Source organism: Styela clava, chromosome 4 (assembly GCF_964204865.1).
Source record: "Styela clava chromosome 4, kaStyClav1.hap1.2, whole genome shotgun sequence".
In the NCBI taxonomy this organism is placed as follows: domain Eukaryota; kingdom Metazoa; phylum Chordata; class Ascidiacea; order Stolidobranchia; family Styelidae; genus Styela; species Styela clava.
In genome coordinates this window covers 13559174-13574455 of record NC_135253.1, presented here as the reverse complement: position 1 = coordinate 13574455, position 15282 = coordinate 13559174, and the positions used below count along the sequence as shown (strand labels likewise).

General features: G+C 35.3%; 3 protein-coding genes across 4 annotated transcripts; 1 reads left to right on the top strand and 2 right to left on the bottom strand.

Annotated features, from left to right (window-relative positions):
• The first annotated feature begins 1394 nt into the window (after positions 1–1394).
• LOC120325918 (ADP-dependent glucokinase-like) lies at positions 1395–4447 on the top strand. 2 transcript variants are annotated; one of them, XM_039392096.2, is made up of 8 exons: positions 1395–1617; positions 1847–2016; positions 2428–2597; positions 2676–2793; positions 2898–3034; positions 3105–3342; positions 3467–3680; positions 4102–4447. In XM_039392096.2, exons 1-8 carry the CDS (start codon positions 1450–1452, stop codon positions 4333–4335), a joined length of 1449 nt encoding a protein of 482 aa, XP_039248030.2. In that variant the 5' UTR covers positions 1395–1449; the 3' UTR covers positions 4336–4447. The 2 variants fall into 2 exon arrangements, with proteins under 2 accessions (XP_039248030.2, XP_039248029.2); XM_039392095.2 differs by having other exon boundaries at positions 3752–4131.
• On the bottom strand, positions 4345–6864 carry LOC120325920 (zinc finger protein 330-like). Its single transcript, XM_039392099.2, has 7 exons — positions 6727–6864; positions 6265–6454; positions 5190–5445; positions 4929–5063; positions 4758–4850; positions 4629–4695; positions 4345–4553 (listed from the first exon to the last, which is right to left on the bottom strand). Exons 2-7 carry the CDS (start codon positions 6438–6440, stop codon positions 4438–4440), a joined length of 843 nt encoding a protein of 280 aa, XP_039248033.1. The 5' UTR covers positions 6441–6454; positions 6727–6864; the 3' UTR covers positions 4345–4437.
• LOC120325919 (hsp90 co-chaperone Cdc37-like) lies at positions 6827–9543 on the bottom strand. Its single transcript, XM_039392098.2, has 2 exons — positions 9528–9543; positions 6827–8865 (listed from the first exon to the last, which is right to left on the bottom strand). Exon 2 carries the CDS (start codon positions 8820–8822, stop codon positions 7713–7715), a length of 1110 nt encoding a protein of 369 aa, XP_039248032.1. The 5' UTR covers positions 8823–8865; positions 9528–9543; the 3' UTR covers positions 6827–7712.
• Positions 9544–15282: the final 5739 nt, after the last annotated feature.

Sequence of the window (15282 nt, the reverse complement as noted above, 5' to 3'; positions counted from 1 at the left end):
TAATTTTAAAATTTTGTACCCATCGACTCAAATTGTATTGTGTAGAGTGTATGAATCTTTTTTATATCAATCAATAAAATCTCGCCCCTCTTGGGCGGAAAGACATGTGAGTAATGTTTGAAAAGTGCATAAATTTACGATTTTTCACCTATGACGATATAGGCGAAATAGGCTTTTTTCAGCAATGGATTACACATAATTTTAAAATTTTGTACCCATCGACTCAAATTGTATTGTGTAGAGTGTATGAATCTTTTTTATATCAATCAATAAAATCTCGCCCCTCTTGGGCGGAAAGACATGTGAGTAATGTTTGAAAAGTGCATGAATTTACGATTTTTCACCTATGACGATATAGGCGAAATAGGCTTTTTTCAGCAATGGATTACACATAATTTTAAAATTTTGTACCCATCGACTCAAATTGTATTGTGTAGAGTGTATGAATCTTTTTTATATCAATCAATAAAATCTCGCCCCTCTTGGGCGGAAAGACATGTGAGTAATGTTTGAAAAGTGCATAAATTTACGATTTTTCACCTATGACGATGTAGGCGAAATAGGCTTTTTTCAGCAATGGATTACACATAATTTTAAAATTTTGTACCCATCGACTCAAATTGTATTGTGTAGAGTGTATGAATCTTTTTTATATCAATCAATAAAATCTCGCCCCTCTTGGGCGGAAAGACATGTGACTAATGTTTGAAAAGTGTATGTTTTACGATATTTACTTTTAAAGTAATTACTCGTGCTGCATTTTTTTGTTTAAAACTCATATTTATAAGCTGTTGTTTGATGATTCGCACTTTACATTTTTCTGGTACGCACTTATTGTTCCAATTTACAGAAATAACGTATATAACTTTATTTTTGTATTTTTATATTCATTCGCTTCTTAATTGCGTATGGAAATTTAGTCCCGCCTCCGATTCTGATATGATATTTGAACTTTTCGCTTGGTTGCACACAAAGGTCACCGTGAGAGTCACTTCACAGTGGTGAAGCTCGCTTGCTGCAGCGTACAAGGATGTCGATGAGCGCGCTGCATTATACATTGTAAATAACCGTTGCGGTTGAGGTGAATAACGTTAATCGCAGGTTCATATCGTTATGGTTATTGCAGAAAGCTGGGGGGAGAGAACGGAATATCGTACATAAGCTAATCGTCAGATCGTGGAACACATGTCAATTAGGGATAAGATACAGCAATAAATTGTACCGGTATTACTTTTTCTGTAAAGTAAACTCTGAACTATTCCAACTCCAGTCTTGCAATCATTTGTGTTTGTTTCGAATGGTGACTATATAGTCTACCTACTTCTTATATCTTTATTGACACGTTATTCAGTTATTACTTGTATAAGCAGTACTGCGTACTGTTCTCATCTGAATGTGTACCTGTTTTTACAGTTTTAGCTAGATCTCTAAGGCACCATAACTATAATCATGCTTCCTGACAACTTATCCGCTTTCAAATATGGCACTGCCACTGTGGTTCTGGCCATTGCATTCTTTGTTGCTCATCAGCGAAGCTATATCAATAATGAACTGGATGTAAAAGTGTTGAATTCCCTTCGCAGAGCTGAGAGTAAAGTTTCACCTGGTCCTGCTAAAGTATGTACTGATGTAGGATGTATCTAAGCTTTTGAAATATCTTTAAATCTTTATATCATGAGAGGCTACTGGGCTTTGCATATTTCAGTATTTAGTGGCAAACTTTTAATGGTACTTTTGGAATGATTTAATTTTAAAAGATAGTTTAAAATTGTAATTGGATCATGTTCTCACAGACTAACTCTTGTTTTGATAAAAAATATTTATGCACATAATATGTTATTTTTAGGTTGCAGTCGGGTTTGGTGCATGTATTGATGTCTTTGTGGATGCACTCCCTTTGTTTGAAAAGCTTGGAATAAAACCACCAACAAAATCATCCCATCATGAAGTTATTACAAATTTTGACAACTTGGCTGAAGGTTTTGCATATTTCTTTCGGCATGGTGCCGCAGCTGAGTATGTGTACTTTCTGAAAACTTCAAAAATATGCAAATCATCATGTGCGTTATAAGATTTACATATCTATAAGACAGCTCAATCATATGGCAAACCATGGCCTCTTGTCCGGTCACCAATCCATGTCAAGTTGGGATTAATTAGCCAGTTATTTGTTAACAAATGCATGAACTTGCTGGTCATGAAACCGTAACCGAACAGCATTTACGTAAACCACCATACGACAGCGAGGAGTCTAGAGCAATTCTCTCACACATAATTATCCCCCTTCTGGATTCCAACCAGCGAACTCACACAAGATAATCAGAGAAGGGTGGCAAGCGTATTCCTAGCATTTAGCACGATTCTCCACACTGTCACATTATTTATAGGCCTATTTGATTTGAACTAAAGTGATATTATTTGCTTTAGGCGATATTTCAGCAATTTGACACTTTTTGATGATATTGTAAAGATGGCACGGACATTAGAAGGAGTTCGCAGTGATCGTGGGGGTAATGCTCCTGTTATGGCACATAGATTGGCAATGGAAGGTGCAGATGTTATGTTGGCTGCACCGACCAATGATGAATTCATGAAAAGTAAGAAATTGATGTAAATTATATTTTCTTTTTCTTGGCAAATCGTCATACTAAAAAGTTCCATTTGTTATTCTGTAGTGTTATGGCCAGGAATCAAATCTACAGTCACTGAAAGCAAAGATCCAGACATTCATCTTATAATGGAATACAAAACTGGTGATAAGTGGGGCCAATACACATCTGAAAGAGCAAACAGGTGTTTAACACTTTGTTCTCATAACATGTCAACAAACAGAATTTTTTCTTCATCACACATGAGGAATATTTTGCATAACAATTTTTAAACTGTATTATTTCCAGGTTTATCATCCATTCTGACCAATCTAATCCCACACTGTCATCATTAGAACCCCTGATTGAACCAATGAAATCGTTCAATCCAAAGCTCTTGGTGGTTGGTGGATTGCAGATGATGGATAACTTTCCCTTTCAATCCGGTGAGGAATTTGTTCTGTGCAGTCTCTTTATAATTTGAAACTGTTAGTTAAAATTGTGCCCTACCAACAGGTCAGCGTGAAGAAAGACTGAATGCTTTAAGGAATTTGTTAAAGAACCCACCACCTGGAACAAATCCACTAGTGCATTTTGAACTTGCTTCATTTGTCGAGGAGGATCTTGTGTCTGATTTAATAAATTATGTGGCTCCGTATGTTGATTCATTCGGAATGAATGAGCAAGAACTGCCTAATTTGGAAAGTGCTTTGCGTTATGGCAACATCACAATATTGTCGGAAGCATACCCAAGGTATGAAATTAAATAAATATTGACCCTTTGACACAAAGCTATAGAAATTGGCTATAACAATAAATCAGAAAATTATTCAATGTTGGGCCAAGCTTGAAACTTCACAATTTCGAAATTGAAACAGGGTTGCATCAGTACTGGATCAAATGAGAACAGCCTATAAGATTTTGAGAAGAAAATTTCAAAGAGTGTCTAGAATACATGTCCACACCCTCGCATTTCAAGCCATTATGACACGCAAGGGGTCACAATGGAAAAATACAATGTCAGCAGCTGCGCATGCATCACTGACTGCAAATCGGCATGTATGTGGCACCAAAGTCGTCAATATTTCAAAGGTAAATTTTAATTGTTGATAGTTGTAGCTTTCCCATATAGCCTAACAAGTTTTCAAAAATCATTATTGCAGTCAAAACTTCTGATGGATGACTCGTTTACAAAAACATTACATGATGGATCTACTAGAGTTTATCTTGAGCCAGAGAGGCCTGTATCTTGTTGGGAAGAAGTTTATAATCTTGTTCCTGGAAAGTATGACACTGTCCAGATCTGCATTGCACCAAATTTTGTTTGTACTGAAGTTTACCAAACTGTTGGTGGAGGGGACAACATCTCCTCTGCTGGACTAGCAATGCAAATCTAGGTTTAAGGTGCCAACCCATGTTCTCAACCAACTACTGTATTATTATTTTATCAACTATGTAGATCATGTCAAAGTATTGCTATTCAAATACTTTATATCAATTTATATTTACAAAGTCTCGGCTGCTGATGGACGAATCATTCTCAAAGACTTTAGAAGAAGGTTCGTCTCGTGTACCATTAGAACCTGATCGACCGGTATCCTGTTGGGATGAAAGCTACGACTTTGGATCTGGGAAGTTGGACTTGGTCAGGATCTGTATTGCACCAAACCTGATATGCACAGATGTGTCTCAGACTGCTGGTGGTGGCGACAATATATCTGCGGCAGGCTTGGTAATGCAAATTTAACTCAAAACGGACCTTTGTGGTAAATTCTATTGACACATTCCTAGTGTCTGTCTGCAATTGAAAATTGTATTATATGCAATATTTTCCGCACAATAAATTGATCTATGGTGAATCTTGGTCACTTTCTTCTTCTTCATCTGAGGAATCATCATCTTCTTGTAAACTCATAGAAGAGAATCGATCTGTTCCATAGCTGAAGTATGGCTGGTAATCCTCATCTGTTAAGGAAGTGATCATGAATGGATTAAATGAAGATGGCCTACTAATTACTGAAAATGAATAAATGAGCTCACCATCATCGTAATCCTTTTGTCTTCCAAATTTATACCGCCTTGTAGAAACTGACAAATCTTTGGTTTCCTTGGAAAGATATATATAATTAGAATAAAAGTCTTCATCATTTTGAAATAAATATATTGTACCTTAGTTTCATAACCGCACTTCGGACAAGGTAGTGGCTCGCCTTTGGCATATTTAAAGCCTTTTCGTCTAACATGATCGTCACAATAGCATACCTGTAATTTGAATAAAAGTTTTATTGATGATTTCCTCTCAGGATAGAAATGATTGTGATGTAAGAAAAGTGTGATTACCTTACACTGCATACACGAAAATTGTCCTAATTTATTGCACGAAGCACATTTGTAGCTTTCTGAATCTAGTACTTGACACGATGCCTGGTGCTCGAATTGATCATCTTCACACAAATGACCAGCACAGAATGAACACTGAATGTCAATATAACAAAGCTATTAGCATTACCTATCATGATTCTTTATAAATTAAAAAACTATTATAGCAATCTGAACTCGTGGCCAATAGCTGGATAACAAAATAATAAAAAAATGACTTACTCTGAACACTCTACCTCCATGTGACCAAACATCTCTACTGCATTCTAAACATATTGCATTTGTAAGAGGGCATTCACAAGCATGTATCTGAAGACATTTTCTTCCGTGGCATACCCAAGCTTCACAGAAATCACAAACGGCCCCAACCATATTCATTCCTGTGGCATGCTGGCCTGGATGCCTTATGGTACAGTCTGATGATTTCATGCATTTTTGTTTTCCGCATTGTGCGCAAATAGGGAGCTTTTGTACTGCCCTGCAGACATATTTGTAATAACTAATTGAAACACCACAGAAACTAGTAATACATGTATTTAGAACAGGTTTTGGGACATTTTATGAACAATTTACAGTGTTGCAATATTGGAAAACAGTAAGCTTTGTGCCAAAACTACAGTAAATTTGATTGTAATCTCAACAAATTCCTTGATTTTTTAGCCCAAACATCAAAATTTGGTTTTAGTTTGCCCATGTAAGATTTAGAGCAGGGGTGGACGAGGTTTTAGCAACGCCGGTAAAAAATTTTGCCCACCTAGACTGGCGGGCCATGTAAGTGTGACATAAAAAGTAAACATTTTATATACAATATTTACAGTGTTACCGAAGCAAAAGTGGAAAACAATAAGCCTCGTGCTAAAAAAAGTTTATTGCAATCCCAACAAATTCCGTGAGCTAATTTTTAGCTGAAACATCAAAATTTGGTTTTACTTTGGTTGTGGCAGCATCAGGCGGGCCAAATTAAAGTACCCAACAGGCTGGATTTGGCTTGCGGCCCATAGTTTGCCCACCCCTGATTTAGAGGGTCAATAGCATGCATTTTAAGGTAACTCGATTTATTCAGATTTCAAGCAAAAAATGCGCAATCACATATCAACCCATCGTGGACCACTAATTATAATAAGATGTTATCATTGCCATAATCAACATTTGAAGCAACACAAAGTTATAAGCTGATGGCTTTAAGTAGGGGTAGCACGAAATATAAAATCCTTAAATATCTTCCATAGCAATCGCAGAGAAACTAGATGCTGATCGCAAAAGCTCACGATAGAATCAATATCTTTTGAATGCTAACCTGCAATAATAACAAAAAGCCCGATTTCGTTGTTTGTGGGCACATTTGTCACATTCAATTGTGAAGTTGCAAGGATGAAGTCCAAGGTCGATTGTATCTTTAGCATTTCTTATTTGCCTCTGTCGCTCACCCTGTTTTTCAGCTTTCTTACGAGCCCCAGTTTTTTTCTTAGGCATGATCAGAAGTCAGTCTGTGTTCAAAATACATTATATTTCATTCAATCAAATTTTCATGTACAGTAGTATTTATACAAACAAACAAGATCCGACAAAAGCTTTGTAAAATACATTCAGCCTCGGGTATTGGTCATAGAAAGCTTTCCTGCGTGATGACTTTGTCAAACGTATCTTTCAACATTCTAATTATAATAAGTATTTAGGTCTGTATATCAGAGCATGTTCTCGATAACATATATTGGAATATTACAGATACAAAATTAAATCAATTATAAACATAGTAAACCTGAATTTTGTCGGTCTTCACACAGAAGTTAGCATTAACACTTTCTGTTGCTGTGAGTAATTAGCTGATCGAACAATATTCGGCAACTAGTAAATAGATGTCTAAAAAGCAAATTCATATTTACATTTTAAATGCTTATTGGCAGCATCTTACCATGTTATCAAACAAATAACATTATCACGTGATAATCACAATTGATAAATATTCACTGAATTACAGAGGGTCATCACTCATTTCCACTAGTAAAGTCAATAATACAGCCTTAGCAAATCGGAAACAGAATTTAATACCAGCAAAAGATGGTCAAAACCAAGCTGTACCCTATAATTCCCTTCTATATAAACAAGAGAGCTATGCTCAAATATATGGACACGTAGAGTCACATAATTTTGATGACGTCATAGCGAGAAAAAAAAGTAATAGCCTTCTGGAGGAAATTTTTATCTTCAACCACTGAAAATTCCAAAGCAATTGGTGCAGTATTCGAAGAGGAAAGCGATTTCTTCAAAACGTGTTGACGGAGACAAATAATAACAATAACAACAAAATTTTGAAACGATCGTTATGTCCAATACGTGTCCAATAACTAAACTTGTTTAAGTCATTGTTTTTGTTCTAGGAAATTAAGATTGACACCCAAACATGACTTTATCAAAATGAATATTATGTTCAGTCAGGTTGTTTTACATACCCCCAAATTCTGAACAATTTCATATTTAAATTGGTCGATAAAAGAAATACAGTATGAAAATCAGTTGACTGGGTAGCTTTCTTTTTGGCATAAAGGATAGTCATACATGCAATAAACACCAAATTTGAAAAAAATTGTCTGCACTTAATTCATTCACACAAATGTAAATGGGTTAGGTTAGCCAGTTCATTGAATTGAACAGAAGTCAATGGTAGTGATGAATATTGTGAGTAACAATATTTTAAACATATAAAATTAGTGGAAAAGTATTATACTGTTAGTCAAACATAATAAATTAATCAACAGTTTCATAAACCTCTTCTTCTTTTTTTGCCTCTTCTGCATCATCAGCATCATCTTGCTCATCGCCTGCTCCTCCTCCACCAGGCACCCACAAACCAGAATCTACACAACGTTTCATATGATATTTAGCTTGCTCTGGTTCGAGAGAAGCGATTATTTTCTGAAGCATTGGAATATCACGCTTTTCGAAACAATCTTGCATTTCTTTCGGAAGGGTTTCAAATACTTCCTGTGGGTCGAGACCACCTGGACCTATTCTTTTCTCGCGTTCCTCTCTTTCAATCTCTTCCATTGCTTTTTGAATTCTGATTTGAGCTCGATCTTTCACTCTCAATTTGAACGCTGCGAGTTCATCATAGAAACCAGTATTATAAGATTCATCAGCTCTTTTGAACTTTTCAAAGAATGAAACGAAACAATTTCTAGGATCTTGTTTCAGAGTTTTTGCTAACTCAAGGATAAACTGCAAAATGATAGTCTGATGGGCGACCGTTTCCATCAAAGCATGTTTTTCTTCAACTTCTAAATCGATGCACCAAATCACGAGGAAGTTTGCAGCTTTGTCACAAACTAAATAAGGATGGTTTTGAAGATATTTCTGAATGTCATCAATTTTTGACATCATCCCATAAGTTTTGAGATCCTTTTCATATTTTTTAGCATATGCTTTTTGACGTTGCATTTGCTCCTCCTCGTTTAGATTTTCTTCAGATTCTTTTTTAGGTTTAGAGATCATAGATTTGCTGAATCCTTCTTTGCATATTGTGTCAATGTTCCATGGTTCCGATTTTTCTTTTTTTGCCAGCTCTTCTTCTTTCTTTTTCCACTTTTCTTCTTGTTTTTTCAATTCAGCAAATTTGGATTCAGCCTCTTTTTTATCAGCTTCTTTCAAAGTTTGCTGCATTAATTTCTTTCGCATTTCCTCAATTTTATTCTTCTCTTCATCCAGCTTTTCCCTCTCCTTTTTCCTTTCTTCCATACGATCCACTCTCGCCTGATGGCGCCATCTGAATAGACTTGGTGTGTCTATATTTGGATGGGTGTCATCCTCATCATCGGAGACCTCAATGTGATCCCATTTGCTGTAATCTAATCTGGCCATGATGCAGTGATGTGAGTAGTACTGGACTACTGGACTATATTGCCTGTAAAAGTTGATAGAATAATATAGTAGATGTGACTGTGTGATGAGAAATCTACTGTAAAACAGAAATAAGTGATATATATATATCAGTACATTCTCCATCATTTAAAGTGTTACACACCATTATGAACTTCAACATTCAGGCATTGCTGTATTGAATAATTGGCTACTAGCCTACCACTATGTAGACCATATCAAAGGAAAATAGGCTATCGATAAAAGTAGGGTACCGAATGTTTCAGTGCACTCGGCACTGTCGCACTACAGCATTAACAATTCTTCAGTTTGTTAAAGTTGTTTCATATCTATTTCTAAGTTATCATATCAGTAAGTATAAGCATCACCTAAATTTTATAACAGTTCTAAGGCAGAAAAATTATTGTCAAGATTCCTAAATTTCATTGTCCAGACAAATGCCCATTTCAGCATTTGGTATCAAATAAAATCCAATCCCTGCAAATGCTCGTGTTATTTCTTATAAAATACAATGACATCAACACATTTACTATTTTGTTTAAACTTACATTCAGACATTTGAATGACAATAAAAATAGAATAGGATGCATATTCTGGATTTTATTCAAGTACCGTATTCTAGAATATTCTAAAATAATACCGTACGGTAACTTATTTTACATTGCCCATGCCATCCCTAGTTCTCACCCAACTATCAGACTATATTCTGGTTAGCTGTATTCCTTGTTTCAATAGACTGCGACACTGCTTAGACTATTCCCTTTTATGGGCTGCCCAGCACCAAGATTTAGCCAATACCTGAATACAAGCTTTGCTCAACCATAGGCTACAATTATGGCTTTACACAAGACAGAGCAACGATTCCACCTCTAGTGGTCCAGGGCTTCGGAGTCGTGGTCAAAATATGGGAATTTCAAAATTTTATTATGACCTCTGGAGTGAAAATTTTCCAAAGGAACTAAAATATATTCATAAATCATAAAATTGTAATAAATAAATAAAATTCCTAACATTGTATTTTATAAAGGCTCAAAGACGCCAAGTCCTTGTCCTCATGTTCTGGTTGTGATTTATTCTAGTTTCAGTTGAACAGAAATTGAACATAAGAGAGATAGGTGCACAACTCAAATGAGGAAACGTGCCAAATTTTTCAAAATAATCTTATCGGGTGTCATGCACAATCGTTGGTATGATCCTTTCCCCGAGCATGGACTTCCTTGTTTATTTCGTGACATCGGCCAATCAGCAAGATGCAAAAAGTGACGTAACAATGCCCCCTTTTCGCATCCGCTCAGACATTTTCCTCACTCAGACAGATTTTCAAGCGTGGTTGTAAACATTAGCTCGTTTTCGCGTTTTTGAACTCTATTCGTTAGTTTTCAGCTGTGTTTCGGAAACATAAATATAAATCAGATAATTCAATGATCCTAGGAGTTTTAATTTAATTGCAGTAATAAAAATTAGTGTAGAAATAGCTGTGATAGACTAGCCTGAAATTCTTCACCGGTACTTTTGAAAACAGATTGTTGTATGCGATGAATCATGATGATGGTTTGAAACACATACTCCATTTTACAGGCGCCAACTCTCAAAAGCACTCTTAAAATAGCCCCGAAAATATTGCACTGGTAAAGTATGGGAAAATTTTTTCGGGGGTCAAAGGTCGGGGTCCCGTAAAACACACATCAAACAAATTTTAATAATAATACATAACAACGAATATTTATTTATTAAAAAAATTTTAATGTCCTGAAAAACTGCTGATTTTGATAGAAACGTGATATTTTAATGCATATCATGAATAAAATTTTTATTTTTACAAAACCATTCGCGTGCCACGTTTGAGCGTATGGCGTACCAAATTTGGCACGCGTGCCACGTGTTGTGCACCCCTGAATTACGGTATGGTTTTTAAAAATTTGAATTTTTTTAAGTAATCGTGAACATGGGGGGAGCTGACTCTGATGACCTTATGGTCGTATCGCTCCCTCCAGTCTATACCGAATTAACTTTGTGAATATTGTATATATTTTTTCGTATACCATTGTTTGTTTTCTGGTTGACAAAACAATGAATCTCTCTCTCTTAGAAATTTAGTAACAAATAATACCTTGTTCACATTTCTAAAAGTTGCACGTTCTACGAAAAAGACGCTCATACTGCAAGAAATAAGCACTACAATCTGCCCTATATTCTCTACTTTTACGGCAACATTGGCCAATGAACGCAGACCTCTGTATGACGTAACATTTAATTTGATCAGCTGTTCGCAGGCGGATGAATCTTATTTTGTAGCCTTTCCATCGTCTTTTTTAGTTTTATTAGTTAAGTTAGGCTAAGACGGTGTAAAAAAGTATAAGTAAGTTATTAAACATTTGCAGATCCTTGCCGTGGATAAAGGCCGTGAGACGAGGCTTTAAATAACGCCCAGCAAATAAGTTTTGTAGCGCACATCTGGTAACTAAATAAATACTTTAGTTTTGTATGAAAATGAACATACTGAACGCATTGCATTACAGCTTGTTTCACAATCCTGATGCGAAATTGTACATAAGGGGGTTTCCAAAAAATTAATAACCATAGGTTCACAATAACATAGCATAGGAACTATGCAATTCAAGAGCTCTGTTGCACACTAACACAAATGTATTTCTGTCACGTTTTGTCTGACCAAAATCAGACTTCCTCAGACAAGCAGTTTACAACAAAAAACATAATAAGAAATTGCATTTATTTCATAGAAGCTATTAAACGTATTTATTTTTAAGCAATGAAGTCACAAATCAACAATCGCGAGCACAAAAACCCAAATAAATCAGGTATTTCTCACTTAGAAATTTACCGAAAAAGTCGAGAAAATTAAATTAATACAGTATGTACATAATGTAGTGAACAGAAATATTACAATTAGACTTTTTTCAGTTTATGTGGTTGTGTATTTGAAACAAAGGCAATATTATTTATAGAAACAGGATTTTCGACACTAACAGATGTCTGAAAAAAACTAATAAATAATATTTATTGAATCAACTTCAATATCTAATTCACTTTCTTCTGAATTGCCTTCGAAATCCACATTCTCGAAAATCGACTTTTCTTCAATAAGTGTACTGTGTTTTTTGCCGTCTATACAAAAACAAAAGTTTGTGCAATTTAGGTTGTTTTTGGCACACATGCATAAATTATTTTGACGCCTATTTAGCTTACACTTGCAGTTTGCCAACTCAAGAACTGATTTGGGGGCTGTAAGTAGATCCATCAATTTAACCCGCAAAACACCATCATCAAGAATGAATTCATGGCCAATAGGTGGGAGAATAATTCCCCTTGGTTCTAGGCAACAGGATGAATCCTTGTCTAGTAATTTGTACTCAGAACATGCTTCTTCAGTGAATGATTGTTGGGTGGAAGAGTATAATCCATATGTTTGCCAGTTTTGAAAAGACGTGCCCTGGTATCATTTTACATTCTTCATATCCTCTTCATGCAGTGAACAAACAAATTCCTCAGCTTTATTTAATAAGGCCTCGTTAACCTCAAAATATCTTTATAGTTGCGGAAAAACTCAATGAATTTCGAGTCCTCCAACATCAGTTTGATGGGCAGTTTCAAGTGCAGAAGAATGCCAAAGTATTTCAATATTAATAGCCCATCTAAGCTGTTTGCAACTGTTATGTTCTCATATACCTTTACGCTTTTCTTCAAGACTTCTTGTTCGATCCATTTTATTTTCACAGGTATAGAGCTGATAGCAGCGGGGATTAAAGCCTGCGTTAGGTTGAATTTGTGGAACATTGCCGTTTTCTTTTGTAGTACAGTATCTAAAATGCGGGAGAAAATCATATTTGGAACAGCATGAGTGTAAAAATACCCCTAAATACTGACTAATACTTCTCATACATAATGCATTTTATCTGATGTACTACAGTCCTGTAGTGTTTGCATACTAGACTATATCTTCACTGAATCTCTATATATCACAGTCTGAAATGCCCTATGGCCTATATTTTAAAACATCAACTGTCGGTCTACAACTTGATTTCTTACCTCTCAATCGCTTCAATGCTACTTTCTTTCAACTCCGGCATAACTTATCATTGCTTCCCAGGTTCTTGTCGACTCCATGAATTTAGACCAACTGATATAAGTAATATTGATTATTCTCCCCTTTTTCACACAAACGTGCATTACAGAAACAGCCATTATTTTCTGAAACAAATATGTCGTAAGAGAGTGAGATTTATTGCCACAAAAACAAAATCAACACTAATATAAACAATAATAGATAATAATATAATGAAGAAAATATTTCATCAGTAATAAACAGCGATTGATTGTTGTTTTGTGCGGGTCAGTGTGCAGGACCGATTAAGGTCATCTAGGCTCCCGACCCTTTTGTAAATGCTGTATATAAGGTTATCATGGCATAATATAGTACCATGGGTAAATGCAAATGGGATAAAATAAAATATATATAAGATAAAGAAATGAGTGAATGAGTAGCCTATGATAGTAGTATAAGTCTGCTAAATAGTCAAGAATCGTCATTAAATTAATCATAAATCTTTCTAACAAACTTGAAAATATTGTATGTTAGTCGTTGTTTGTGACATATTATTCTAGGTCTAGCATACCTTGGGAGTTACCGTACCCTAGCTATTTACCGTTTTTTGAATCTAGTGCTCAACTGAAATTGCTATCTTTGGTAAAGATATACAAATGTCTAATAGCTTACTTATACTTTTTAACACCTTCTTAGAAGAAATCAACTAGCCTAATAATACCTGAAAAAACTACCGTATGGAAAGGCTACTCAACGCAAAAGCGAGCAGTACATCTGATATTCATCCGACCACAGGGGATCCACCTACAGCTGGCCAATTTTGATTGTTACATCATGCAGATCGTAGCGCATATTTCTTGTAGTAAAAGCGTCTTTTCCGTAAAACGTGCAACCTGTGGAAATGGGAACAATTCATTATTTGTTACTAAATTTCTAAGGAACATTTTCAAATCATTTTCAGGTAGTTCCCTTATGTGCGCTACGAAACTGAAAGATAAACGGCCTCGTCTCGCGGCCTAACCGATTTCCAGGTAATTGTTTATTTCTTACTATTATTTGTTTATGAATTTGGCGGGTAAAAAGTATTTGGGAAAAGACAATAAAAATATACCGAGGTTACGCTTTCCAACTATTATACCTATACCAATATCAAAAAATTAATTTTGTAGGCCGGCTACGGGATTTAGGTTTCTATCTCATACACAAAAAAGTTCTATAAATCCAACATTACATAAAATTTTTCGCCGAATGGTGAGTGAGAATAAATGCTGCATTTGTGCTATATGTAATACAAATATATCGGAAAAAAGACTACGAAATATATCTTTCTTTCATGGATGCGTGGAGGAAAAAATTTTAACATTCACAAAAATCATTTATTTAATCAGCATCAATCATTGTGTAAATCGCAGAGAAAACACGCAGAGTCACTTAGAATTCTCCATCAATTATGTCTTGGGAAATTGCAAAACAAGCAAAAACTTTTACGGGTGAAATTTATCAAACAATATATGATCAAAACGGCTCCGAAGCTACAAAACAGATTTTCAACGAGATGGAATAGAAAGTATTGCTAAAGCACAAGCTTAACATGAAAACGCAATAGCCTTTCTCCATCTAGATCCATCGAACTAACAATAATTGCGAGAAATATTAATTAATATAACGTCTTAAAATATTCTACTAAATTTCCGCCAAGTACATAATCAGAAATTACTTGTTTGCTGATTACTGATGTAGCTTGCAATTTCTGGTAGCTGATTGTAAGGTCTTGGTGTCGATATAAACTTGCGACTCTTTTGGCCCAATACTAAATATGTGTATTTGGGATAGATGCATTCAAATTAGGTAAGTGAAATGATTGATAGTATATTGTATATTGGTTAGTACATTTTTATAGTATAGGAAAGTGTTTCGTAATAACAGTCATAAAACATATCAGAGTCGATGTTTGAAATATTACGGCGAAGATTAGTATTCAAAATGCTAAACAAAAAAATCAGAACATTGCTAAATCTGATACGTGCAATTTTTTTTCTATAAACGCGGTTACGGGGGCATAGTGGTAAATGTATTGCGGGTTACACAAATTTATATTAAATCACAATTTAAATTACATTATCGCCCAGGGTGTGATAATGGGCAGGGCCGAACTCGAAACCTTCGTTTTCTTTCAAAACGTATGATATCTTGCAGTGTCTGCTTGTCCACGGTTTTGTTCGGGACGAGAGCATGAAAAACGAGCGTCGTTGTATAAACTTGATGCAAGTACATTGTGCTTTCCATCATTATTTTTATTAAATAAAAAAAGAACATCCATGCTGAGATATATGAACAGTAAGGTCCAATGATTACCAGCAGTACGGGTGGTCTATCTCT